Source organism: Mirounga leonina, unplaced genomic scaffold (assembly GCF_011800145.1).
Source record: "Mirounga leonina isolate KUSES-001 unplaced genomic scaffold, KU_Mleo_1.0 Mir_173, whole genome shotgun sequence".
NCBI classification, from domain to species: Eukaryota; Metazoa; Chordata; class Mammalia; order Carnivora; family Phocidae; genus Mirounga; species Mirounga leonina.
Genome location: NW_023270447.1, coordinates 73,314,835 through 73,342,470, shown reverse-complemented (window position 1 = coordinate 73,342,470; position 27,636 = coordinate 73,314,835). Strand labels below are relative to the sequence as shown.

General features: G+C 37.3%; 1 protein-coding gene across 6 annotated transcripts in view; it reads right to left on the bottom strand.

The window, feature by feature from the left end:
• The window catches only part of EYA3 (EYA transcriptional coactivator and phosphatase 3), a 108,475-nt gene that overhangs the window by 59,432 nt on the left and 21,407 nt on the right, over window positions 1-27,636 (bottom strand). For 3 of the 6 annotated variants that reach the window (XM_035019341.1, XM_035019345.1, XM_035019343.1), the window contains 2 exons: window positions 10,542-10,642; window positions 1,994-2,037 (listed from right to left, as the gene is read on the bottom strand). In XM_035019341.1, coding sequence (XP_034875232.1) covers window positions 1,994-2,037; window positions 10,542-10,574 — 77 coding nt within the window. In that variant the 5' untranslated portion in view covers window positions 10,575-10,642. Of the gene's footprint in view, window positions 1-1,993; window positions 2,038-10,541; window positions 11,202-11,527; window positions 11,608-27,636 lie in introns of those variants that run through there. The other 3 variants (XM_035019344.1, XM_035019342.1, XM_035019346.1) reach the window with 3 other exon arrangements.

Here is a 27,636-nt window from a genome sequence, read left to right as displayed (position 1 = left end):
GAACTCTTGTCAATAATCAATACAATCAACCAATGCATGAATAAACAAAATTAGGTATGGACATACAATGGAATATTATTCAGCCTTAAAAAGGAAGGAAATTCTGATATCTGCTAGGACACAGATGAACCCTGAAGACACTGCACTAAACAGAACAAACCAGTCACAGAAAGATAAATACTGTATGATTTCACTAATATAAGGTACTTAGAGTAGTCAAAATCAGAGACAGAAAGTAGTATGGTGGCTGCCAGGAGCTAGGAAAACAGGGAAACAGAAAGTTATTATTTAGTGAATACAGATTTTCCGTTTGGGAAGATGAAAAAAGTTCTGGAGACGGATGGTGGTGATGGTTGCATAACAGTGTGAGTGAAATAATGTCATGAATTATACACCTAAAAATGAATGAAATGGTGAATTTTATGTAATGTATATTTTATCATAATAAAGAAACTGAAGGAGAGAGAAGGGATAACTGCAGGAAAAGATGAAGGTGGTAGGTTCCATAATGTAACTGGAAGGGTCAGCCTTACATATAAGCAGAGGAATTAACTTCATTGTAGAGAAGCAGATAAATGGGTGGATTTGGTGACAGGCAAATGAGGTAGTTCCTATCTAATTGTTTCTAATTTCTCTTTGAATTGGGGAGCAAGATCCCCAGCTGAGTGAACGGGAACAGAGTGGAGGGGAGGTGAGATGAAAGGAAGGGGAGGAACCAGGAGGCAAGGAGGAAGGGAGGGAGGGAGGAGAGGAGGAAAGGAGGCAAAGAAAGTTAATTTTAGAGACTAGGGAATAAAACACAGCAGGAAGGGTGGCTGGACCACCAAGAGTGTTTAAGTGCCTATTTGAGATGTAATTATAAATGAAAACAGATGAGCACAGTTTTGTGTTTTTCTCTCACAAAGTTCAGGTGATTGGAAATAAGCATGGAATAAGTGGATAGTTGGTTTAACCAGGGTTGTGGTTTTGCTAAAGAAGCATGACACAGTGGAAAAGAAGTTAAAAGGAGAAGTCCCGGGCGCCTGGGTGGCTCAGATGGTTAAGCGTCTGCCTTCGGCTCAGGTCATGATCCCAGGGTCCTGGGATCGAGTCCCACATCGGGCTCCCGGCTCAGCGGGGAGCCTGCTTCTCCCTCTGACCCTCTCCCCTCTCATGCTGTTTCTCTCTCGTTCGCTCTCTAAAAAATAAATAAAATCTTTAAAAAAAATAAAAAAAAAGGAGAAGTCCCTCACAAAATGTTTGTAATGGACTGATTAAATTAATAGATCTTATAATTTAAACAGCATAAGAAAGATACCAAAGTCTTTTTTTTGCGTGGGAAGGGTCAATGGTTAAGAGTGAAAATATGATAGCTCATTTAATGGAACGTGCACAGGAAGGTAACATATGGCTAGTGTGGGAGTAGATACATGAGCTGGAATGCAGTGTGTGGTACTAAAATAGTAAGATTCTGGAAATTAAGATGTTAGAGGTGATGCAGATACTGCTTCACAGACAAACAACAGGAAGTAAGAACTGTGGAAAACAAAACCATGGCGTTGTGGAAGCAAGAGTATGAGGTACAAAGAAGCTGCCTCTTGTCTAAAGGGAGTGGAGCTAATGATTAAGGCATCCCATATCCATTTGGTAATTAACACCAAATCCCTTGGATTTCCCTTATTTCTGCTTATTCTTCCCATCCTGTATACGGTACATCTGACTGAAGAATATTTACTGTCATGTCTCTTCCATATATCACAGGACCTGACAGATAACATGAGTTCAGGACATATTATTGAATAAATAATGAATGAATAAGAAAAAATCAGCGCTTCATTTGTTTCAAGGACAAACTATTGGAAGGAAATTTTCATCTTAAACCAAGTAATTTCAAAACATAAAGACTGAGATGCTAAAATTAAAAAAGTGAGTAGTCAACCCAAAACCCATATACTAATCAGCATATGAAAAAAAAATGTAAGTAGATATTAAAAAGAAATTCAATTTTACATACCTTAAAGTTTGCTCTCCTGATTCCTGCATCTTGGCTTTTTTCACCTGCAAAAATAAATATACAAAGGCATCAATATAGTGATTTGCTTTTGAAATCATCTAGCTATTCAAATGGCAGGCCAATATTAATTAATAAATTACAGGGTGACTGTTTCATTTTGTTTTGCTTAGATTTATTTAATTAACCTTTGTTATATTTTAGAGTTAGAGATGGACTTGTTTTTCACATGAGCTCTTTTCTTTTTAATGAAAAAAGTGTTTTTCAGATTCAAGGTAAAATGTTTACCAGATTTTTACTTAAGATAAAATGTTTATCAGAGGGTGCCTCGGTGGCTCAGTTGGCTAAGTGTATGCCTTTGGCTCGGGTCATGATCCTAGGGTGCGGCGATCAAGCCACCCTGGGCTCCCTGCTCAGTAGGAAGCCTGCTTGTGCTCGTGAGCGTGCACACTTGCTCTCTCTGTCAAATAAATAAATAAAAATGTTTTAAAAAATGTTTATCAGAATCAAGTATCCAAACTTGGATACAAACTAATTGATTTTAATTTTTAACAGACACATAATTATATTATCCAACAGTAAGCACAGCAATCTCAATATCATCTACTCATTTATTAATTTATTAAACAGGAATGTCTTTATACCTAAATTATTTACATGCCAAAAATAAAGATAAATTCTTATCAGGTTATGAGTAATTTTTAAAAAAGATTTTACTTATTTATTTTGAAAGAGAGAGGGAAGGGGGAGACGGGGGGGGGGCAGAGGGAGAGGGAGAGAAAAAGTCAAGGGGAGTGCTTACCTCGATCCCATGACCCATGAGCTCATGACCTGAGCCAAAACCAAGAGTCAGACACTTAACCAACTGAGCCACCCAAGAGCCCCAGGTTATGAACAATTTAAAAAACATTCTGCATGCTATCGTTTTATTCCAGATTTTCATCTTTTCTAATTCCTTCTGAGGTGAAAGCATTTCCACTGAAACAGTTTAAGAATCCACAAACAGAAGATCAACATTTAACATTACTAGTGGATTTCTCTGCTTTCCTATTACAAAGAAGCTGATTTTAGAGCTCTCTGATTAGAATAACAGTCATAGTAGAAACATGCTTATTAGTATGCTTAGCCATACAAAATTATGGATCCTTAAAAGTATTTCAAGCTAACAAAAGGCAGAAACACTGTTAAATAATTTTAAACAAAATATCAGGTGGGAATATAGCTATTTAATATGAATAAATTTAACATCTCTGACATTGTTTGCCTTGATTCGGGTAATTACGTCCCCCTGTAAATCAGGAAGCATGTGCTACCTTGGCACCAGAGGCAGGTAAATGAACTCAAAGGATACAGACAGACTTCACAAGTACGGGTTCAAACAAAATAATCCAGAAACTGACAATGTAAAATACTATAGCTACTTTGGAAAACAGTCTAGCAGTTCCTCAGATAAGGTAACTAGTAAGTACAGATGAATACAAGGCCCGTAACATTTCTCATGGACATTTATTCCTCATGAGAAAACATGACAAAATAAATAGAACCACTCTTGGTTTCTTGCTTATGGCATACCAACATACGTTATATTTAACACTACTTTAATTTTCATAGGTACCAATAAAGAGAAAATCAAGAAAAGGGGGTTATTAAAAACAAAGCCCTCAGGGTGTCTGGGTGGCACGGTCAGTTGGGTGTCCGACTCTTGGTTTTGGCTCAGGTCATGAACTCAGGGTCATGGGATCAAGTCCCGCACTGGGCTCCGTGCTCACCTCCCCTCCACTCTGCTCCTCCCGCTCATGCGCACTCTCTCTCTCTCTAAAATAAATAAATAAGGGGTTCCTGGGTGGCTCAGTTGTTAAGCATCTGCCTTCGGCTCAGGTCATGGTCCCAGGGTCCTGGGATCGAGCCCCGCATCGGGCTCCCTGCTCCGCGGGAGGCCTGCTTCTCCCTCTCCCGCTCCCCCTGCTTGTGTTCCCTCTCTCGCTGTGTCTCTCTCTCTCTCAAATAAATAAATAAAATCTTTAAAATAAAATAAAATAAAAAAATAAATCTTAAAAAAGAAACCCTCTAAGAATAACAGGCGTAGCGTAGGGCATATTGTCAATCGCACTGCAATAGCATTGTGTGGTGACAGATGGCAGCTACACTTGTGGTGAGCACAGCACAACACATAGAGTAGCTGAATCACTATGTTCATCTGAAACTAATATGACATGGTGTGTTGACTATACTCGAAAAAAATCTTTTAATCCTCTAAAAATAAAATTAGAAAAGCATATGAAGAAAAACAAAAACAAATAAGAACCCTTGAGGCAGATAAATTCTCACTAAGCATATTAAATTCCAAAGCCATAAAATAAAAAATAGATTTGATTATACAAAAATTCAAAACTTCTCTATGATAAAAGATACCATAAACCAACCAGGAGATCAAGGAATCCTAGGATGATATACGGACTTTGACAAAAGCATTTAACTTATTATAACTGTATGATATAACCCCACTGAAAGGGGCGAGAGATAAAAGAGCTACTTAAGAAAATAATGGACAACATTTTGACTGGAAATTGCAAAGTTAGACATAAGAAAAATTCAACTATCTAGTTTGCCTGCCTGCCATAATTTCACAAATGACAAAATATATGCTTTTGTTATAAAATGTGCTGTCCTTCCCACCTAAAGATGGTAGTATTTACATTAGGTCAGATGATAATGTAATTTTCCAATAGTGGAGATGAATTTATGTTTAGCTCACCCTAAGACTTTCTTTATGATCATGTATTCGTGACCTGGTAACCAAAACAGTCTACAGTTTCCAGTCATGCATACAAAGAAAACTGGAGCACTGAGGAATCTAACTTACCATAATCTTAATTTTATTAGAATCACAGAATAACAAATTTAGCTAATGAATTCCAAAAAAAAAGAAAAGGGCACTGGAGCAAAAATTTTAAATATACCATAGGGCCTTTCTTCTTTTTTTTTTTTCTTAAAGATTTTATTTATTTATTTGAGAGAGAGAGCATGAGTGGGAGGGGGGCAGAGGGAGAAGTAGACTCCCCACTGAGCATGGAAGCCCAACGTGGGGCTCAATCCCAGGATCCCAGGATCATGACCTGAGCTGAAGGCAACCATGTAACTGACTGAGCCACCCAGGCGCCCACACCATAGGGCCTTTCAAATTTTATTTCACTTTTTATATATTACAGTGCCAGCCCAGTACAAAGAACAAGTAATACTAGAAATGGAGAAAATGTACCTAAAATCTTATCTACCAAACAAAAAAGTTTGGGGGAAGAAAATGTGTTATCACAGCTAATTTTTTACCTTTCATGGCCCATTATTTGCCTTGACTTGGGCAATTATTCTCTCCTATAAATCAAGGATAGAAAGCATGCACTGCCTTGGTACTCCAGGCAGTAAACTAAATTAAAAGGATACAAAAGATTTCAATGGATTATAGAAGTATGGGTTGAAACAATACAATCCAGAAACCCATAGAATGTAAAATAATGTAGCTACCTTGGAAAACAGTTTAGTAGTTCCTCAAAAGGTGAAATATAAAGTTACTATATAACCCAGCAATTTGACTCCTAGCTATATAACCAAGAGAAATGAAAACGTATGTCCATGGATGTTCATAACAGCATTATTCAAAATACTCAAAAAGTGAAAACAACCCCAATGCTCATGAATGAACAGATAAATGGATAAATAAAATGATAAAATGACAAATTAATGATGAATGATAAATTAAAAAATCCATATATTATTATTCAGCAATGAAAGGGAATGAAGTACTGATACATTATAATGTAAATGAACCACGAAAAGATTATGCTAAGTGGAGGAAGCCAGTCACAAAGAATCACAAATTGTGTGATTCCGTTTACATGAAATGCCCATAAATCAGTAAATTTTTAGACAGAAATTAGATTAGTAGTTGCTTAGGGCTGCAGGGGCTGGGGGGGCTTGGGGGGTGACTGCTAATGGGAATGGAGTTTCCTTTTTGGAATGCTGAAAATGTTTTAAAACTGATTCTGGTGATAGTTGAAAAAAACTGTGAATATACTAAAAACCACTGAATTGCATACTTTAAAATGAATATGTGAATTATATCTCAAAAATGTTATTTTAAAAAATGACATAATCTTATGGGCATGTTATGACTAAAGATAACACAAAAAGAAGAACCACTGACAAATTCGTGAATGAGGATTCTATTTGTGCCTCTACTAAAAAACAAACAAACAAACAAAAAAACATGCTTTAAACATAACAAAGCAAGGGAATACTAGTAACACAGTACATGAATTCAGAATATCCATGTTCTGTGGATCACTCTGTGATTTTTCAGATGATCAATGCTGGCTTTGCACTGATGTCTGAAAGTTTTAGGCTTATGGGATAAAACTGCTGTGAGTCTGGAGGAACAGAACTCATTTGAAATAACTTAGGTCCTTGCTTATACATATGGAAATAAAAAATATTTTTAAAAATTGAGGTATGCTATCCTTTACAGTTTATCCTCCTTCATAGAGAAGACAACATCAGGGGTTAGAGTCAAGATGTTCTCTCTTCACCACCTGTTCCCACTCTTTCTTCTCCTTACCCTCTAAGCTCCAAACACAATTTTTTAAATCCTTTTTATTGTTCTCAAAAATGTTTCCCAAGCTTCGCTCTTTTCTATGTTTTATAGCCTAGGGAGTACACTATGGTTATAAGCATTTGCCACCTCTGTTGTCTACAGTATTAGGAATTTCTTTTAAAAATTTAAACACAGGGTGCCTGGGTGGCTCAGTCGGTTAAGCATCTGCCTTCGGCTCAGGTCATGATCCTAGGGTCCTGGGATGGAGCCCCACGTCAGGCTCCCTGCTCAGCGGGGAGTCTGCTTCTCCCTCTCCTCCCTGCTCGTGCTCTTTCTCACTATCTCTGTCTCTCTCTCAAATAAATAAATAAAATCTTTAAAAAATAATAAAATAGGGACGCCTGGGTGGCTCAGTCGGTTAAGCGTCTGCCTTCAGCTCAGGTTGTGATCCCAGGGTCCTGGGATCGAGTCCTGCATTGGGCTCCCTGCTCCGCGGGGAGCCTGCTTCTCCCTCTGCCTCTGCCTCTCTCTCTCTCTCTCTCTCTAATGAATAAATAAATAAAATCTTTAAAAATAATAATAATAATAAAATAAAAATAAAAATTTAAAATAAAAATTTAAACACAAAAGCCATGCTCATATTTTAAAAAATCCCATTCAGGTATGTATAAAATAGAAAAGATCTTATTCTGACCCATCACCTCCATGAAATAATCAGTAGTAAGTTTGCTGTATATTCTTCTAAAAATTTTTCCTATGTGTATCCTTTAAAAACTTGAATTCGGAAAGCACCCCTGACAGCCATAAAGGAGTTTTTAAAGTGCTCCCAGCTTGCCAGGGACAGTCTTGGTTTATACCTCTTATCCCAAAACCAAGTCTGGTTAGTGTTCCCTTTTACTCTTCAAGAGTATTGTCCAGTTTGGACAATAATACAACTGCTTCAGTGTATCTGAAAAAGATGAAGACTGGGCTGCAGGAGGGGGGTGGGGAGGAGACTGAGTAATTTCAAGGTACCTGGTGACCACAGAGTGAATCATTTCTGATTGCAGAATATTAAAGACTGATTGGCAATAAGGGAGAGTGAAAGAGAGAACCCCCAGCTAGGATTTATGTTGCATTGTGAACAATGACCTGAACAAAGCTTAAGATGAAGCAAGTTAAGTAGTAAAGAAACGTGAAAGGGATAATTCAGTAGGAAAGAGACAAGAAGAGATAATAAGAATAACATAACTCCAGGTAATAATGCCCACCAGTAACATCTCTCTATGTATACAGGTAACGGTAGGGTTAAAACTCTTGGTTTTCTTTATTATCATCAATTTGGGATAGAACCATTCTTTCTACTCAAATTTTAGATCTCTACTACAGCCTGTGAAGACTTTTCTCCTCAAAGTACAATATTTACTCTTCCTATTCTAATTATTTTTAACAGTTCATAAATATTCCGTGTTTTCTTAGATTCTGTATTTGTTTATTTGGCATCCACTAATCATAGGGACAAACTACGGACCAAAGCTATGTACACCTCCCTTGTGATCTAGAGCCCATACTCTGATGCATCTCCTTTATCCAACTCACACACCAAGTCAATATTTCCCCTGCTCTAATCACCCCACCCAGAGCTAGACACCAGATACCCAGTGAGAGCCGCAATACCCCAAAAGCCCTCGGAATTATTCAAACAAACTAAACTTAAATTGTTTACCTTGCCTTGCCTGTGGAAACCCCAATAAAGGCTGTGGCCTCTGCATTCCCCTCGCTCCTTTCTGCCTCCTAACTGACATTGGTGCTTCCCCCATGGCCCTGTGCGGTGTGTCATGCCTTTTCTAAGGACTGTAAGTAACATTAAACTTTTCTTTCAATGGCATTGACCTCCCCATGTTGTCACTCAGTTACCTTTACAAATTAAGACTTAGGCACAAATCAAAGTAAATGATACCGTGTGACAATTACCATTTACAGTCAGCAGAAAATTTGTTTTTAAAATGCTTTAATTTCGGGGTGCCTGGGTGGCTCAGATGGTTAAGCCTCTGCCTTCGGCTCGGGTCATGATCCTAGGGTCCTGGGATCGAGTGCCGCATCGGGCTCCTTGCTCAGTGGAGAGCCTGCTTCTTCCTCTCCCTCTGCACCTCCCCCTGCTCATGGTCTGTATCTCTCGGTCTCAAATGAATAAATAAAGTTTTAAAAAAAATTCAATCAAGTGTAAAAATAAATAAATAAAATGCTTTAATTTCTCACCTTCTTAAGTAACAATCCGGTTTTGCACATCATGTTACAGAAATTGAACAGAACAGCAAGGGAATGAAGCAGAGCAGAAAAGATGACTCACCAGCAGATCAGCCTCACAATTCTCATTACATTCAACAAATAAGGAGTAACTAACAACAATACCCATTTCAATAGTGTATCAGCATGTAAGTCTTGAAACTAGACCTCCTGACTAGACCTCTGTCTTGCTACATTAAAAATTCAATGACATAATTTTCTTTGGCACATTTAATGTCGCTAATTCAGCTATTTATTCTCATAGTACATATCCTAGGAACACCGCTGCGATGATTTTTAGTTCTACCATTTCCCTGATTATTGCTGCCCCATCATGGATAAGGGATGACATTTCATATGTTTCAAGGTCATTTTACCAATTGCTTACGTCTTTCTAGTTTTTTTTTTTTTTAAGACTTTATTTATTTATTTGACAGAGAGAGACACAGGGAGAGAGGGAACACAAGTAGGGGGAGTGGGAGAGGGAGAAGCAGGCTTCTTGCCGAGCAGGGAGCCCGATGCAGGGCTCGATCCCAGGACCCTGAGATCATGACCTCAACCGAAGGCAGACGCTTAAGGACTGAGCCACCCAGGTGCCCCTCTAGTTTTATACTTACCTTAAGTGAGAGGGCTAAAAGAATAATGGCAAAGTAATTATTAGTATGTACTTCTTAACATAAAAACAAATATTGAAAATGTATTAAAGGTCTTCATGCAAGCAGTGTCCATCCTTCTGTGATGTAAAGAATATATGAACATGAAAAACATACCCTATTATCTGCCTGCAAAACTCAAGTTTTTCTAAGTTGGATTTTCATAAAGGTAAATATATATCATTGTACAGTCTCCCTTAATATGAAACACAACAGGCTCATTCAGGACAGTAAACTGCCTCAGAATTTATCTAACTTCAGAAAAAGAAATAACACAAAAGGAAAAGATTCTTTAATATAAAAGTATCTTGAAAGAATGATTACTATTGCTTTCCTATTTTATTTTATTTATTTATTTTTTAAGTAGGCGCCATGCCCAATGTGGGGCTTGAACTCACAAACCAGAGATCAAGAGTCGGATGCTCTACTGACCGAGCCAGCCAGGAACCCCTGCTTTCCTTTTTTAAATGTTAAGAGTCAAAATACAGAAAGAGCAAAACAAACAAAAGGCCATGGCAAAGGCAATAAATCTGTATCACCTGGGGACATTTAGAATTATTTTATTTATTTATATTAAATATTTAAAAGAAATTAAGAATCTAACCTAGACTTTAGGATCTTATCTGTTTTTAACAATTAGGTAGTGGTCAACTATTACTTTTTTTAAAAATTAAGTCAGAGAAATTTAGGTAAAGATAAAACTAAGTTTTCTGGCAAAATGGTATATACTGTTTTACTGGTAAACAGATGTCCTCTTCTATTTTCTAAAAACTGTAAGAATAGCCATTGGTATTTTTTTCTTTTTTAATGACATTTCCAAATACAATAAGTACTTTGTAATACTGAATTTTCTAAGCAAACTTCCTAGAATTAAGTTAACAAAATGTGAATTTAAGAACACTGTTTTCTTAGAAGGAAAGTATTAGGAAGTCTTTTCCTTATTTTTATTCTAATTTGGAATCTGTAGTGTAACTGAGTAATATTTAAAATCTTTTACAATTAACTTTTCTATAAAGAACTTTAAATTGTTAAAGAAGACACTTACTGGCTGTTCTGGTAAGTCTTGCTCTTCTTCCATGAGGACCAGTATTCCTTCCTAACGTTTGTGTGGCTGGATTGCGAGTGTCCGTCAGCAGTCTTCACTGTCTGTTTAAAAAGGAAGGGCGGGGGTGGAGATTCAAAGCTTTATGAACTCTTAAAGCATTATCATTGAGGCCATCAGAGAATAATTTTTTTTAACTTTTTGTTACTCCAAGCTTTCTACGTGAGTCCCAATCTCAACATCTCAAACCTGCACGTGGCTTTTCAAAATTGACACGCTGCACCAAGTCAAGATAGGTGTACACAACGACCTTTATACTACCTCGCAAAAGCCAACACGTGGAGCCCCTTCTGCTGCACTTAAAACACGGTTACTATAGTGCCTAATGCACTAAACATTTTATAATGACAGCCATGTGCAGATAACTAAAACATGATTTTAGGATTATTGTTACATTAAAAAATGATAAAAACCAGCCTAGCAAGTAAGTTATGATAACATCTAACCTGCTTGAATGTGGAACATTTACATAACTGTTAACACAGACACACTGAATCACTTTAAATGGGACAAACTGGAGTATCAATTAAATACTTTCACAACCAACTATCTGTATATATGTAATTAAAGGAAAATTCTGGATTTATTTTAATAATGCAAATAAATAAGTAAAGCAAAATCTGAATTTTAAAATTAAGGAAAAATCATGTAAAGCCAAGACCCAATTTTATTCTGAAATAACAAGCTCCACTAAATATACTACCTGGTCAATTTTTTTTTTCATTTGAGAGAGAGAGAGTGCGCACACATGGGGGGAGGAGCAGAGGGAGGAGGAGAAGCAGACTCCCTACTGAGCAGGGAGACTGATGCAGGGCTTGATCCCAGGGCCCTGAGATCATGACCTGAGCCAAATGCTTTAGGCAGATGCTTTAACGACTGAGCCACCCAGGCGCCCCACTACCTAGTCAATTTTTAAGCAAACTCTTTACCTTCTCAGATCCTGCTCTTCCTGTCTTGGTTTTCAAACTAAAAAAGAAAAATAGAGGACTCAAAGCCCCACATTTATTGGTATGAACATCTTACTGTGGCCTGCTGGCAAGAAAGAGACAGGTAGATATTAGTAAACTAAATACATTATAAAAACAAAAATTCCCTATCTATTTAACACAAATGAAACGGACACTTCTCCAAAACAGATGTGATCACTTACGATTTTAATGAAGGTCATACCTGTCTTTACTTCTACCAACTACTGTAACTAAACATATAAAGCTAAATCAAGTATAGAACCTTATTGCTGAAGTAATGAAAAGAGATAAAAAAAAATGGAAAGGGAAATGAAAAACTTCAGTTGTGCCAATATCACCCCTCCCCTTCTATTGCTCTGTATTGATGGACTACCACACACTTCATTTTACAGCCACACTCCAGAACGGGAAAGACAGGGGACACACATGGGATTAGATGCAAACCTGTCCAACTCTACCATGGCTTTACTCCCTTCCCTGACCTAGATGTCAAAAGAAAAAAAGTTTAAAGGTCAGAAGCACTTGGTGATCAATACTCACGTGTAGCTCATCCTGAGCCTCAAAAGCCAAGTTCTCCAACTACATGACGCAGGTAATTGGTGCTGCAGAATTACAGGGCGCAGTAACTAAAGCCCACAGGAGCTATCTTGCCTGAACTTGTTTTGCTCTCCTCAGAAGAGCATAATCAATGTGACGTGAAACGGATTCACAATTGTGAAAGATGAAACATTTTTATGTTTTACCAGCTTATATCTATCTTAGATTTAAATTGAAATGTCTTTATTTTATAGGCTTTTAATACTGTCTAAATGTACAAATATAATTTCATCCCCAAAGAAGGAGGAAAATAGGGCCAAATCATGAGGGAAGTGTAACGCCTTTAATACCTCATTTGTTGGATTTTTGTGAGACCATCTCTCACCTAAACAAAAAGTTGTAATATTCCATGTTTTATTTAACTGGAGGCCATACGTAATAATTGCAATCTCTAATTAGTAGATCCTCAGCACGGGAGAGGGAAGGGATATTCCTTCTCATGGGGGAAGGATTATAAAATCTACCTCTGGGCAAGAAGAAGGTAAGAAAAATTGTTTTAAAAAAAGGATACTCGGGGCGCCTGAGTGGCTCAGTTGGTTAAGCGACTGCCTTCGGCTCCTGGAGTCCCGGGATCGAGTCCCGCATCGGGCTCCCTGCTCAGCAGGAAGTCTGCTTCTCCCTCTGACGCTCCCCCATCTCATGCTCTCTCTGTCTCTATCTCATTCTCTCTCTCAAATAAATAAATAAAATCTTTAAAAAAAAAAAAAAGGATACTCAATAACATGTGCTTTAATTTTAAACACAAGAACTAATTTAAAAAATATAAACATTAAAGGAGAACATTTTTTTTATTGATCAAAAGGGATCATGGGTTTTACAAGGTAAAAAATACTACTCTTAATTGTGGGGAAATAAATTCTCAAGTCATACGAAACTAAATGTTAAAATCTTGAATTTTGGGGGCGCCTGGGTGGCTCAGTCGTTAAGCGTCTGCCTTCGGCTCAGGTCATGATCCCAGGATCCTGGGATGGAGCCCCACATCGGGCTCCCTGCTCAGCCGGAAGCCTGCTTCTCCCTCTCCCACTCCCCCTGCTTGTGTTCCTCTCTCGCTATGTCTCTCACTGTCAAATAAATAAAATCTTTAAAAATAAAATAAAATAAAATAAAATCTTGAATTTATTTTAGAAATATGGCAATATAATAGTGATTTTATAATGAAAAGGTAAGAATTTTCTATTTTTCTTAAGACAAATTCTATGGTAAGTTGCAAGAAAACTTTAAGGGAAAAATTGGAAGACATTCTTTCTACCTCTATTTCTTCTTTGAAAATAAGCCCTGTTGTTTCCATCTTAAAAATCACCTTTATTTTCTCAGCTTTTCAGTTTAGGGGAATAAAAGGAGCATAATTTCTATAGTTAGGAAAAAACTTTAAAAATCAAGTAACTGATCAATGATCACCAATAATTTTGATCATTTAAAACAAAAGCAGGGAGGGGCATCTGGGTGGCTCAGTCGGTTAAGTGTCTGCCTTTGTTTTGGGTCATGATCCCAGGGTCCTGGGATGGAGCCAGCATCGGTTCTCTGCTCAGCGGGGAGCCTGCTTCTCCCTCTCCCTCGGTCTACTGCTCTGCCTATTTGTGCTTTCTGTCAAATAAATAAAATCTTAAAAAAAAAAAAAAAAAAAGCAATCTTACAAGGAAAGCACATGATTTATTACAACATCTTCTGGGATTCTATTGGCAACATGTAAAACGCATAAAGTTGCAAACATACATTCTGGTACATTTGTGTATATAATATGTTAATGACTATAAATTATGTATTTCCATCAGAACATACATCTAAGTACACTACTTTGTATCAATACAGTAGTTTTCCTTCCTTCCAATAATTTGTAATTTGAATAGCCTGAAATATAAGGACTTACTAAACACAAGAATGCAAGTATTTGTCACATTCCTAGAACTTCTCAATGTGCCAAAACTTTAATATTAAGATCTCACACCATTTTCTGTAAGTGACACATGCTTACAATCAAGTCATATTTACTAGCAACCAGACGGAAGTGCTGTATAACACAGACACAGTGCTCTAGTACTTGATAACTTAAAAAGTACAGAATTACTACACAAATCTTAGTATTCTCATTCCATGTACTAGTTCTAGAATTTAATCTAATTGTGGGTTTTTGTAAACCATTAATGTAACCTGACATTATTGTATACTAAATGAAGTTCATCTTCTAAAATATCCAAAAATACAATGACTTGAAAGAGAAGTGGAAAGTGGATTCTTAATGCAACTTAAATGAATACAGTTACTTATAACTTAGCCAGTGAAGTTACAAAACATGCTGTGAGTTAATCTTTTAAGTACCTTTAAGCATTTGGATAATAATGTCTTTTCACAATTTTCTAGTTTCAATTCTTACTGTTGCTTTCTAAATACACCTTTTTTATCATGAGAGTTTGTCAGTATCTAGATGCTTTTATGGACAGAAATCTAGGCAAATCTAAACTCAGAACAGAAACAGTATTACTTCTGAAGACTTTCCCTATCTGCAAATGCTGACAGTGAAAAAATAAGGAATTTTGTTTGGATTCGAAAAGGTCACACAATTTTAAATACTGTGATTTCACATGTTCATAAATAAAGTAGGATACTTTTGTAATATGGCAGCCATAATTTTTCTTTTTAATCGTTAAATATTAGAAGGGAAATAATTAGTAAATATTTTACTTCAATATTCTAATTAGATTCCTACCTCCTAATTTCTGTTTTGTACCAAGTTGAACATAGTATTCACCCTGTAACTGTAAATGGCTACAAGCAAAAACCTAGGTAACTGCAATGTTATTATAGCTCTTACGTATAGGAAGGGGGAAAAATATATATATATATTCTACACACACACACGTATAAAGAAGAGAATACAGATCAAACTGCTTTCAATGAAAATAAAGTATACACTACTCTTAATTATAACATCAAGAGAAGTGTCTAAATAGAGCACAACACTCTGATTATAGGTCCTGGAAGGGGAACTTGCATGTGGCTAAGTGTGCACAGATTAACTGAGTATCTTTGGTACAGTTCTAAAGAGAAAACAGGTAGCTCATAAATTTAATCACTGACCACACTGTATTTTAGAAGTCTACTTAATATTTCTTCCCAGGCCATATATATATATATTTTTTATAAAAATATATATTTTATAAAAATATATATATATATTTTAGAACACGCTAAATAAAAGGCTACAGAAGTTTCCCTAGGGAAAATTAACAGCATCTTTCCCAAAATTAAATATATCTCAGCAATAATAGTTATAAACAAGAGTAATCTAAAGAAGTATCAAAAAAGTGGTATATCATCACTTAAGATTATTAACATGTGGATTACTTTAGGATTTAAAAGTACATAATTAGCAAATGTCTACCATGGTATCCTCAAATATAATTATATGTATGCCTTGAAGAATGAAAACAATAAGCAAACTACCGTCTTTTAATGGCTTTAAGATGACTACTTCATGTACTATTATTCAACAATAACTGATCTATTCTAAAGGAGATCCATAAATGAATTCAGAAACTAGTGCCCTAACACCCAAAGTACCAAACATAAAACCTAAAGATCTCTCTTAAAAATAAACTCTAATTTAAAAATTAAGAGGCCTTATACGCAAAATCAGAAAAGGTGTCAGGAAAAATGGTTTCAAAATGTAAAAAAACATTTCTGTGGTTTCCTGCAGAACACTGCTTATCAGCTGCGTCAGCGGGCACGTAGTAATTTGAGCTTCATAATCTACTGAATTTATACATTAGTTGCAAACAAGAAGTGAACAAAGGTTTATTCCAATATCTACAAATGTCTTACGGAAATTAGGCAAAAATAATAATGAATATCTTGGCAGAGTGGAGAATTATGAATTAAGGAAGATATACCCTACAACAGCCTTTAAAACCAATTACAGTGGGAAGGATCAATCCTTTACCAAGGAGCAATCATTTACCAAGCATATATATCAAATATTTTTACATTTATTGTCTACCTAGTTTTATCTCCACAACGATCCAAAGACACAAGTGTTATCCTCATACTATGGACAAGGCAAACTGGGACTCAGAGATTTAAACAATTTGCCTGAGAATAACAGAAATAATGTTTCAGGTTAAGGTAGAAATATATCAAATAAAGAAACTACAGGATGGTGGTGATGGTTGCACAACACTGTGAAGGTACTTAATGCCACTGAATGGTATATTTAAAGTGGTTAAAATAGTTAATTCTGTTATGTATATTTACCAAATAAAAAAATACAAAAAGACCCACAAAACAAGAAATACCAAAGCAATGATTAAATCTAAAAAGTGCTTATAAAGTAGAATTTAAATAAAAACTTGAAACAAAACAAACAAAAGTGCTTTAAGTAGAGAAAATCAATATTTAAAAAATACTGCCAGAGGGCACCTGACTGGCTTCGTTGGTGGAGCATGCAACTCTTGGTCTTGGGGTTGTGAACTCGAGCCCCACACTGGGTACAGAAATTACTTTAAAAAAAAAAAATGTTTTTTTTTTTAAAGATTTTATTTATTTGACAGAGAGAGACAGCGAGAGCAGGAACACAAGCAGAGAAGTGGGAGAGGGACAAGCAGGCTTCCTGGCAAGCAGGGAACCTGATGTGGGGTTTGATCCCAGGAGGGGATCCGAAGGCAGATGCTTAACAACTGAGCCACCCAGGCGCCCCTAAAAAAAAAAAAATCTTAAAAAAAAATGTATATATATATATATTTATTGCCAGAAAAACAATATCAATGTGGAGAAAAACATGACTAATTCTAAATAAACGAAGAACAAAGCATTCAAGAAATTTTGGAGAAAGCAGATTAGCATATTTATCTCATCTGTGGAAAAGAGATAAAAATTGTATGCAACAGAAGAAAGCATAAGCAACAAATCAACAGATCTGATTATATAAAATATACTTTCATGCAATGAAGAATAACAAATCTAAGATTAAAAGAATATAACATGGGGCGCCTGGGTGGCTCAGTTGGTTAAGCATCTGCCTTCAACTCAGGTCATGATCCCAGAGTCCTGGAATCGAGCCCTGTGTCGGGCTCCCTGCTCAGTGGGGAGTGTGCTTCTCCCTCTCCCTCTACTTCTCGTGCTCGCTCTCTCTCTCTCTCTCTCTCTCTCTCAAATAAATAAAATCTCTTTAAAAAATTAAAAAAATAGGGGCGCTTGGGTGGCTCAGCTGGTTAAGCATCTGCCTTCAGCTCAGGTCATGATCCCAGGGTCCTGGGATGGAGCCCCGTATTGGGCTTCCTGCTCCAGCAGGGAGCCTGCTTCTCTCCCTCCCTCTGCTGCTCCCCGTGCTTGTGCTCTCTTGCTCTTTCTTGCTCTATCTCTCAAATAAATAAAATCTTTTTTTAAAATTTAAATAAAAGAATATAATAAATAGAAGCAACACCTGCAATAATAATGATAAACCTTAATGTCTGCAATATAAACCCACCCAATTCAACATTACAGATCATCTGTTATGTGGCAAACCATAACTAAATACACATTCATCAAAGGATACAAACAGATTAACCACCAAGATCAAATCAGCTCTTGGGAAAAAAGATTCTTACTACTAACTGAAAAAATTTTAGTATTTTTAAGATACTACTTCATACCTAGGAAAACACCAAAAATAGATCTAAACAACAAAACTGAGTTTATCTGAGCAATAAGAAGATAAATATTCGGGCACAGCTATAAAATCATATGTTATCGTCAGACTGTTCTCTGGTTAGAGTATATAAAACAAGTCATAAAATTGCCCGTGGCCTGATTAATTTTCTAATTTCCCCCCCAAATTAAAGAGGGATAAAAAGCTAACTAATTCAAAAAAGAATAAACTTGTTCAGAGAAATGAAAACTCAGAAACAGTCAACATGTGGAGAAAGGCTTACCTATGCTGCAATTTACTAATGAAACATTCTATATTAAAATGGAAACTGTAACCTATTTCAATAAGCTCATTTTAAAGGTGAAAGAAAAGATTTTACATTAATTATGGAATAATAACAGCTTAAATATAATTTGTTAAGAGTCAAAAGCAGACCCAAAGGGATACAATGTTAGATGTCTTAAAGTTTGTATAGTAAAATGTCTACGCACATTTTATTTTTTTAAAGATTTTATTTATTTATTTGACAGAGAGAGACATACCGAGAGCAGGAACACAAGCAGTGGAAGTGGGAGAGGGAGAAGCACAATGCAGACCTCGATCCCAGGACCCTGGCATCATGACCTGAGCCAAAGCCAGATGCTTAACGACTGAGCCACCCAGGCGCCCCTACGCACATTTTATAAATGCTCCTTAAAAAGTGTTCCTCAAGACATTAAGCTAAAATTGGACACAAGTCCTCCATTCTTGCCCCACCCTTTTTCCTCAGAAAAAAAATGTCAACTTTGAGGGAAAAGCAATTTAAATTGCATTGATCCTGAGGTACCTGGGTGGCTCAGATGGTTGAGCATCTGCCTTCGGCGGCTCGGCTCGGGTCATGATCTCCAGGTCCTGGGATGGAGCTCCAAGTCAGGCTCCTAGCTCAGCGGGGAGTCCACTTCCCCCTCTCCCTCTGCCTCTCCTCCTGCTTGTGCTCTCTCTGTCTCTCTCTCAAATAAATAAATTTTAAAAATAATCTTTAAAAAATAAATTGCATCGATCCTCCCTTACCCCAAATCTTAAAGAAGTTCAAGACAGTACTATAGGCAGAAAGATTCATTAAATTTTTTTGTTCCATTATCTTTCATAAGAAAGAAGCCAAGTTAGACCCTGCACACAACCCTAGAGTTGGTTCATTTTATGGTTCTGTACCAAAGCACTGAACTTCCACTAGTTAAATAATTTGATATCAGAAGACGTTTCACATTTGATTTTATCCTATTGGACAGAAATTGTTCACTCTCTGAATGCAAGAAATACATAACATTAAATGCTACAAGGAATATAGATTTTAGAGGTAATCTTTATTTCAGGGTTGAGTAAACTGAAATCAGAGGTGAAGGCATTGCCTCATGAAGACTCTTAAGTAGCAGAACCAGAAGTAGAACCCAAGACTATGAACTCCCTCATCTGAAGCTTTTTTCCTTTTTTTTTTTAAAGATTCCATTTATTCATTTGAGAGAGAGAGAATGAGAGAGAACACATGAGAGGGGATAGGGTCAGAGGACGAAGCAGACTCCCTGCCGAGCAGGGAGCCCGATGTGGGACTCGATCCAGGGACTCCAGGATCATGACCTGAGCTGAAGGCAGTCGCCTAACCAACTGAGCCACCCAGGCACCCAGCTTTTTTCCTTTCATGTAGAATTGAGTATATGACTCCCTTTTTTAAAACTACATTCCTAATATTAACATCGGCTATTTATTCCTTTCCTACATTAAATCTCTAACTATTCTGTTACATTACTTTGACTTCATGGTATAATAGCATAATTTAAAAATGTTTTAAATTTATAAATTCAAACCTTTTTCAATATGTTAACTGGCATCTTAAGGACCTCCCCAAAATCATAAAACAAGATTCTTTTTTTATGCTACTTTTTAACTTCTTGTACAGTCTAGCAAAAATAACAATTTAATTTCTTTTTACAGCCTTAAGTCTTTAATTTACAATGTACAGACTGATTTACTGTCAATGAAACAGGTGATTTTAATTACAAGGTATATGAAAATAAATTCTTTTACTATTTCTACTCAGAGATAAGCATCATGATTTTAGAAAATTAAAATACCTCCTAACCTATTAAAACCTCAATGTTGTTAGTGAAAGAGCTCCCTGTTTATTAAATTAATGATATTAATTTAACTATCATTAAAGATGAAGTTTTGTCATCTTCAAAACTCTTCTGATCTCTACTATGGTCTATAAGTCTGGCAGTTAACAATTCTGTTTATACCTTTGTTGTGTACTGACTTGTTATAATTTCAAATCCACGTTTTCCCAAAGCTTGTTTTGGACAAAGTTGTGGTATGAACTTATTTTGAATAGCTTGTTTTGATGGAACTGTTTTGAAGTTGGATAGTAGGGTTTTCTTATCGAACTTTTGCACCTGGAGTGGAAAGGACCGTTAAGTCACTATATCATGGTAAGAGCAGTGGTGTCCATCAAGTGATGGACTTTTAAACTTTAAAAACCAAGAGGTATGACCACCAACTCGACAGTGTTCAGTCTGGGCAAGGCTATTCTTTGCTGATCTACATAGCCCTCTGAAGATCTTGAGAAGCTTGCTCATGCTAAGGCCAGACTACCTGTGGTCAGCAGTGGCAATAAACAACGCAGCAGTCTCAGGAGTAGAAGGCACATCTGTTGTGGCCGTGGTGAGGCTGCTCCTCATAGGCAGTGGTTCCTGGAGTAACAACATTCAGAGCAGGCCACCTTGCTGTCAACACCAGTATTACTGTTTGCTAGCTAGTTATGTGCCCGGGCCACAAGGGACCTGAGGCAGCAGTTGATACCCAGCTTTTAGTTGGAATGACTGACTCTACCAAGATCAGCTTGTAGAAAGGTACACTTCAACTAAATTTGGACTTTATTTCTCTCATCTCCCCTTTGCCTGGAGCAGTAGGACAATTAATTTATTATTAGTTTGCAGTATGTTCTTTCTTTATTGGCTTATTACAAGACATTATCCTTTATGCTATTGGCTTGTAAAATATTAATATTATAAATTATAATTCCCATGAACCTGTGTTAAATAAATTATTGGCAAAGACAATCTCTGTCTCTGAGCATAATTTGCCCCAAACAAAACAACCACTAATTTTCCTTTGGTTGGTCCTAAGATTCCTATGGGATCTTGATCCTAAACTCCACAGTGGCAGAGACCACTTTCTTCTTTTTAGTATGTGACAGCACATTGTGGGCATTCAATAAATATTTATTCAATCAAGCACAATTTCTAGGCTCTTGATTCCTCTAAATATTTACTTAAAACCAGTTCCCTAAGAAACTTCAATATATTTAGAGGCACAAAAAATTCAAATCTTCACTTTTCCCATTTCTAACCAGGGATGTCTAAGTCACAACTTTAATTCTTTACAAAGTTTTGTTAACTGACCTGAGGAATATCACTTTGAAGTCTGGGTTAACTGAAAAGTTCCCTTCAAGTAAAAGCAAGGATGATATACTTTAAAATTTTTTTTTAAAGATTTTATTTATTTATTTGACAGAGAGAGAGAAAGATCCCAAGTAGGCAGACAGGCAAGCAGAGGGAGAGGGAGAAGCAGGCTGATGCGGGGCTTGATCCCAGGGCGCTGGGATCATGACCTGAGCCCAAGGCAGACGCTTAACCGACTGAGCCACCCAGGCGCCCCAAGGATGATATACTTTAAATCAAAATTTTAAATCACATCCATAACAAGGGATCATAGCACAGGTACTACTCCTATAGAAATTAGGAGCCCTCAGGTTTCTCTCCCTTAACAGACTAAAGTTTAAAGTTAGAAAAAGAAAAAAAGGGCGGGGGGAGGGAAAGAGAGAGAGAATCCCCTTCCCCAAACACATATACACATAGAAAATAGATTTCTGGTAAAAGATAGGTTGACACCTTAATCCCCAGAACCTACGAATGTAACCTTATTTGGAAAAAAAGAATCTTTGCAGATGTAATTAAGGATTTTTAGATGAGGAAATCATCCTGGATTATCTGAGTAGGTCAAAAATGCCATCTCAAGTATCCTTGTTAAGTGTGAAAATGAATAAAGGAAACCTCATTTGAAATGGAGATGGAAGGCCTTGAAGGGGGTGCTCTCAAGCCTACCAACTTGTCAATTGCAGACCCCAACAGGAAGAAGCATACCTTGCATTTTCCAACAGGAAGAAGCCTACTTTATTACCCCAGCAGTAAGACAGAAGATAACCTCCTAGCCCAGTCAACGAGAAACCATCACCACCCAGAACTCACTTTCCTCCAATGGACTTTTGTTCAAAACAGCCCCTCCCTACTTCCTCCTTTTCTTCTATAAAGTATGGGCATAACTTGCTGTGTTGCACTTCACTTTACTGCACTTCCCAGATACTCTGATTTTTACAAATTGAAGGTCTGTGACAACCCTGTGTTGAGCAAGTCTATTGGCACCATTTTCCCAACAGCATTTGCTCACTTTGTGTCTCTATACAACATTTTGGTAATCTGGCAATATTTCAAACTTTTTCAATATTATTATATTTGTTGTAGTGATCTGCAATCAGTGATTTCTGATGTCACTACTGTAATTGTTCTGAGGTGCCACGAACCGTGCCCATACAAGATGGTGAACCTAATCGGTAAATGTTGTATGTGTTCTTTTTTTTTTTTTTAATTTTTTAAAGATTTTATTTATTCATTTATTTAAGAGAGTGAGAGCACATGAGAGGGGGGAAGGTCACAGGGAGAAGCAGACTCCCCGCCGAGCGGGGAGCCCGATGTGGGACTCGATCCAGGGACTCCAGGATCATGACCTGAGCCGAAGGCAGTTGCTCAACCAACTGAGCCACCCAGGTGCCCAATGTTGTATGTGTTCCGACTGCTCCACTGACCAGCCATTTCCACATCTCTCGCCCTTTCCTCGGCCTCCCTAGTCCCTGAGACACAACAATATTGAAATTAGGTCAATTAATAATCCTACAATGGTCTCTAAACGTTCAAGTAAAAGAAAGAGTCACACATCTCTCCCTTTATTTTTTCAGTGTGACCTGTTTATTGAATTAGCTGGACTCAATAGGGTGCCTTCTCACCAGGTCTCCTCTTTCTCTTTTGAAAATTTTTTTTATTTGGGGACGCCTGGGTGGCTCAGTCATTAAGCGTCTACCTTCGGCTCAGGTCATGATCCCAGGGTCTTGGGATCGAGCCCCACGTTGGGCTCCCTGTTCAGCGGGAAGCCTGCTTCTCCCTCTCCCACTTCCCCTGCTTGTGTTCCTTCTCTCGCTGTGTCTTTCTCTGTCAAATAAATAAATGAAATCTTTAAAAAAAAAATTTTTTTTTATTTGAGTATAGTTTGCACACAATGTTACATTAGTTTCAGATATACAACACAGTGATTCAAGATCTCTATAAGTCATGCTATGCTCACCACAAGTGTAACTACCATCTGTCACTACACAAGGCTGTTACAATATCATTAACTATACTCCCTATGCTGTGCCTTTTATTCCCATGACTTACTCTTTCTGCAACTGGAAGCCTGTATCTCCCACTCCCCTTCACCCATTTTATCCTTCCCTCTGGCAACCATCACTTTGTTCTCTGTATTTATTTATTTATTTATTTTAAAGATTTTATTTATTTATTCATGAGAGAGAGAGAGAGGCAGAGGGAGAAGCAGGCTCCCAAGGAGCAGAGAGCCCGATGCGGGACTCGATCCCAGGACCCTGGGATCATGACCTGAGCCGAAGGCAGACGCTTAACCATCTGAGCCACCCAGGCGCCCTGTTCTCTGTATTTATAAGTCTGATTTTCCTTCTTGTTGTTTATTTGTTTTGTTTTTTAGATTCCACATATGACTGAAATCATACGCTCTTTGTCTTTCTCAGTTTGACTTATTTCACTTAGCATAACACCCTCTAGGACCATCCATGTTGTCACAAATGTCAACATCTCATCCTTTTTTTTGTATACCTCTCACTTTAAATCAAAAGCTAGAAATGACTGAACTTAGTGAGGAAAGCATATCAAAAGCCAAGGTAGACTGAAAGCTAGGCCTCTTGTGCCAAAGAATCAAGTTGTGAATGCAAAGGAAAAGTTCTTGAAGGAAATTAAGTGTACTCCAGTGAACACATGAGTGATAAGAAAGCAAAATGGCAGGGGCACCTGGGTGACTCAGTTGGTTAAGTGTCTGCCTTCAGCTCAGATCATTATCCTGGAGTTCCGGGATCGAGCCCAGCATCTTGCTCAGTGGGGAGCCTGCTCCTCCCTCTGCCCCTTACCCTGCTTGTGCTCTCTCTCTCAAATAAAATAAATAAAACCTTAAAAAAAAAGAAAAAAAGAAAGTAAAATGGCCTCATTGCTAATATGGGGAGTATGAGTGGTCTAGATAGAAGATCAAACCAGCCACAACATTCCCTTAAGCCAAAGCCTAATCCAGAGCAAGGCCCGAACGAACTCTCTTCAATTCTGTGAAGGGTAAGTGAGGGGAGGAAGCTGCAGAAGAAAAATCTGAAGTAAGCTGAGGTTGGTTCATGAGATTTAAGGAAAGAAGCCATCTCCATTTCATAAAAATGCACAGTGAAGCAGCAAGTGCTGATGTAGAAGCTGTAGCAAGTTATCCAGAAGATCTAGCTAAGATAATTGATGAAGGTGGCGACCCTAAACAACAGATTTTCAATGTAGATGAAACAGCCTTAAATTGGAAGATGCCATCCAGGACTTTCATAGCTGGAGAGAAGAAATCAACACCTGGCCTCAAAGTCAAAGGACAGGCTGACTCTCTTGTTAGGGGCTAATGTAGCTGGTGACTTTAAATTGAAGCCAATGCTCATTACCATTTCAAAAATCCTAGGGCCCTTAAGAATTATGCTAAATCTAGTCTGCCTGCGCTCTGTAAATGTAACAACAAATCCTGGATGACAGCACATCAATTTACGATGTGGTTTTCTAATTTTTTTTTTTAAAGATTCTATTTATTTTAGAGAGAGTGTGTGAACATGTGTGCGTGACTGGAGTGGGGGGGCAGAGGGAGAGGGACAAGCAGACTCCATGCTAAATGTGGAGCAGAGTCCGGGCTTGATTTCATGATCCTGAGATTGACCTGAGCCGCAATCAACAGTCGGATGCTCAACTGATTGAGCCACCAAGGCGCTCCGGTTTTCTCAATATTTTAAGCCCACTCCTGAGACCTACTGCACAGAAAAAAAGATTCCTTTCAAAATATTACTGCTCATTGACAATGCACCTGGTTACCCAAGAGCTCTGATGCAGATATACAATGAGATTAATGTTGTTTTCAAGCCTAGATTATTATATTATTCCAAAATTAAAATTATACCAAAATAATTATTCCAAAATAAAAAGCTTATCTTTTAAAAAAGGGGTATCATTACACACTAGCATGGCTGAAATAAACAAGGGAAAACTGGCCATATCAAGTGCTGACAAGGATGTAAAGCAACTATAATGCTCATGCACTGCTAGTATGAATGCAAAAAGGTACAATACAGAGACTGTGGAAAAGTTTGGTAGTTTCTTATAAAGCTAAACATACACTAACCATATGACCCAGCAATCCCATTCTGAACTATCCATCTAAATGAAAACTTATGTTCACACAAAAACCTGTACATGAATGCATATAGTGGCTTTGTTCACATATACAATGAAAACTGGAAACAACTTAAATGTCTTTCAAACTGGTGAATGAATAAACTATTGTACATTTATAGGATGGAATATTATGCAGCAATTCATGGAACAACTTAGATGAATCTCCATTACACTAACTGGAAGAAGCAAAGCTCAAGAGTCTACATATTGTATAATTCCATTCATATGACATTTTTTATATAAAGACAGAAAAGATCAGTGGTTGCCAGGTGCTAGGGATGGGGGAAGGGACTGGCTACACAGGGTTACCAGGGAACTTTGTTGGGATGATGGAACTGTTCTCTATCTTGATTATATTGGTTGTTACATGATTGTGTGTATTTTAAAACTCATAGAATTGTACACTTAATACGATGACTTTATTATATGTGAATTATACCTCAAACAATTATAATAGGACCTGTTTACATGTTTAGAAAAAATTATATATGAAGTTGAATAAAATTCTGTAACTGTAATATATGCAATTGAAATTATAAGCATAGTTGGATCAACAGTTTATGAGTATAGAGATTGAAATGTTGGTTAATAAAATTATAAACGTAGTTGAATCAACAGCTCATGAGTACATGAAATGGCAGTATTACTTGATATCATCTTTTTTTTTTAAAGATTTTATTTATTTATTTGAGAGAGAAAGAATGAGACAGAGAGAGAGCATGAGAGGGGGGAGGGTCAGAGGGAGAAGCAGATTCCCTGCTGAGCAGGGAGCCTGATGCGGGACTCGATCCCGGGACTGCAGGATCATGACCTGAGCTGAAGGCAGTCGTTTAACCAACTGAGCCACCCAGGCACCCTACTTGATATCATCTTAACAGAAGAGTTTTCCATTACATAGATGACTTAAATAAGGTCAAACTGTATAAATTTTTAATTTAATTTTTTTATTTTTTAAAGATTTTACTTATTTATTTGACAGAGACAGGCACAGCGAGAAAGGGAACACAAGCAGGGGGAGTGGGAGAGGGAGAAGCAGGCTTCCCGCTGAGCACAGAGCCTGAGTGGGTGGGGCTTGATCCCAGAACCCTGGGATCATGACCTGAGCTGAAGGCAGACGCTTAACGACTGAAACACCCAGGCGCCCCTAAATTTTTAATTTTAAATGTGACTACCTCCAAACAGACGCTCCTTCCCTAACTAAACTGGAGTGGTGGAAGAATTCTACCCCTATGCTAAACCATTAAAGGTAGATCTATAATATAATCATTCAGAAGCAATTAACACCTAAAATAGAAACTGGTATTTGGGGCATCTGAGTGGCTCAGTCGGTTAAGCATCTCCCTTCAGCTCGGGTCATGATCCCAGGGTCCTGCTTTGGGCTTCCTGCTCAGTGCAGAACCTGCTTCTCCCTCTCCCTTTCCCCCTCCCCCTGCTTGTGCTCTCAAGCACTCTCTCTGTCAAATAAGTAAATAAAATCTTAAAAAAAAAAAAAAAGAAACTGATTATTTACTCAAAGACAAAAACACAAAGTAGGGGGTACTTAAGAGGCAGGCAATGAACCAAAGATTTCTGCAAAACACATATACATTTATCAAGCCAAAAGAATTACTCCACAGCAAAATACTCTGCAAACCCAATGATACCATGAAAACATGTGTCTGACAAAAACAAAGAGAAAAAAAAAAATCCCAAAGAGAATTCTTTAGTTGGAAGTCTTAGAAGAGAAAAGTCACATAAAAGTCCACATCATTTCATCATCTCCTGGAGTGTCATTATGGATGTTAACATTGTATAGCACTGTTTTCTTTAAAAAAATATTTAAGGGGCTTATAGGTATAATACCAAAAAGGGTGCAAAAACTTAAGCAAGCTTGCTTTAAGACACATGTTTCTAAGAAGTTTGTGACCAAGTTTTTACAAAATCAATCATTCCAAATGCTTGCTTAATTTAATGAGGCAAATTAATACAAGGGAAAGAGATGGAATTCAGAGTCAAAGGGTTTAGCTCTGTTAACCTTTGACCTGGGGCAGGTCAGTTTTATTTCTCTTATAAATATAGATTCATTTTAAAATTCAATGAATACTTAGAAAAAGAGTTTAGTACAATTCATGTGCCTAACACAAATACAGGTACCCCAAAAATGTTAGTCCCCTTTGCATTCATAAGTGTCTTGCTATGCCCCAAGAGTGGAAGAATAAATAAGGTAGAACCGTTTCCAAAGGCTATTCACAGTCCAG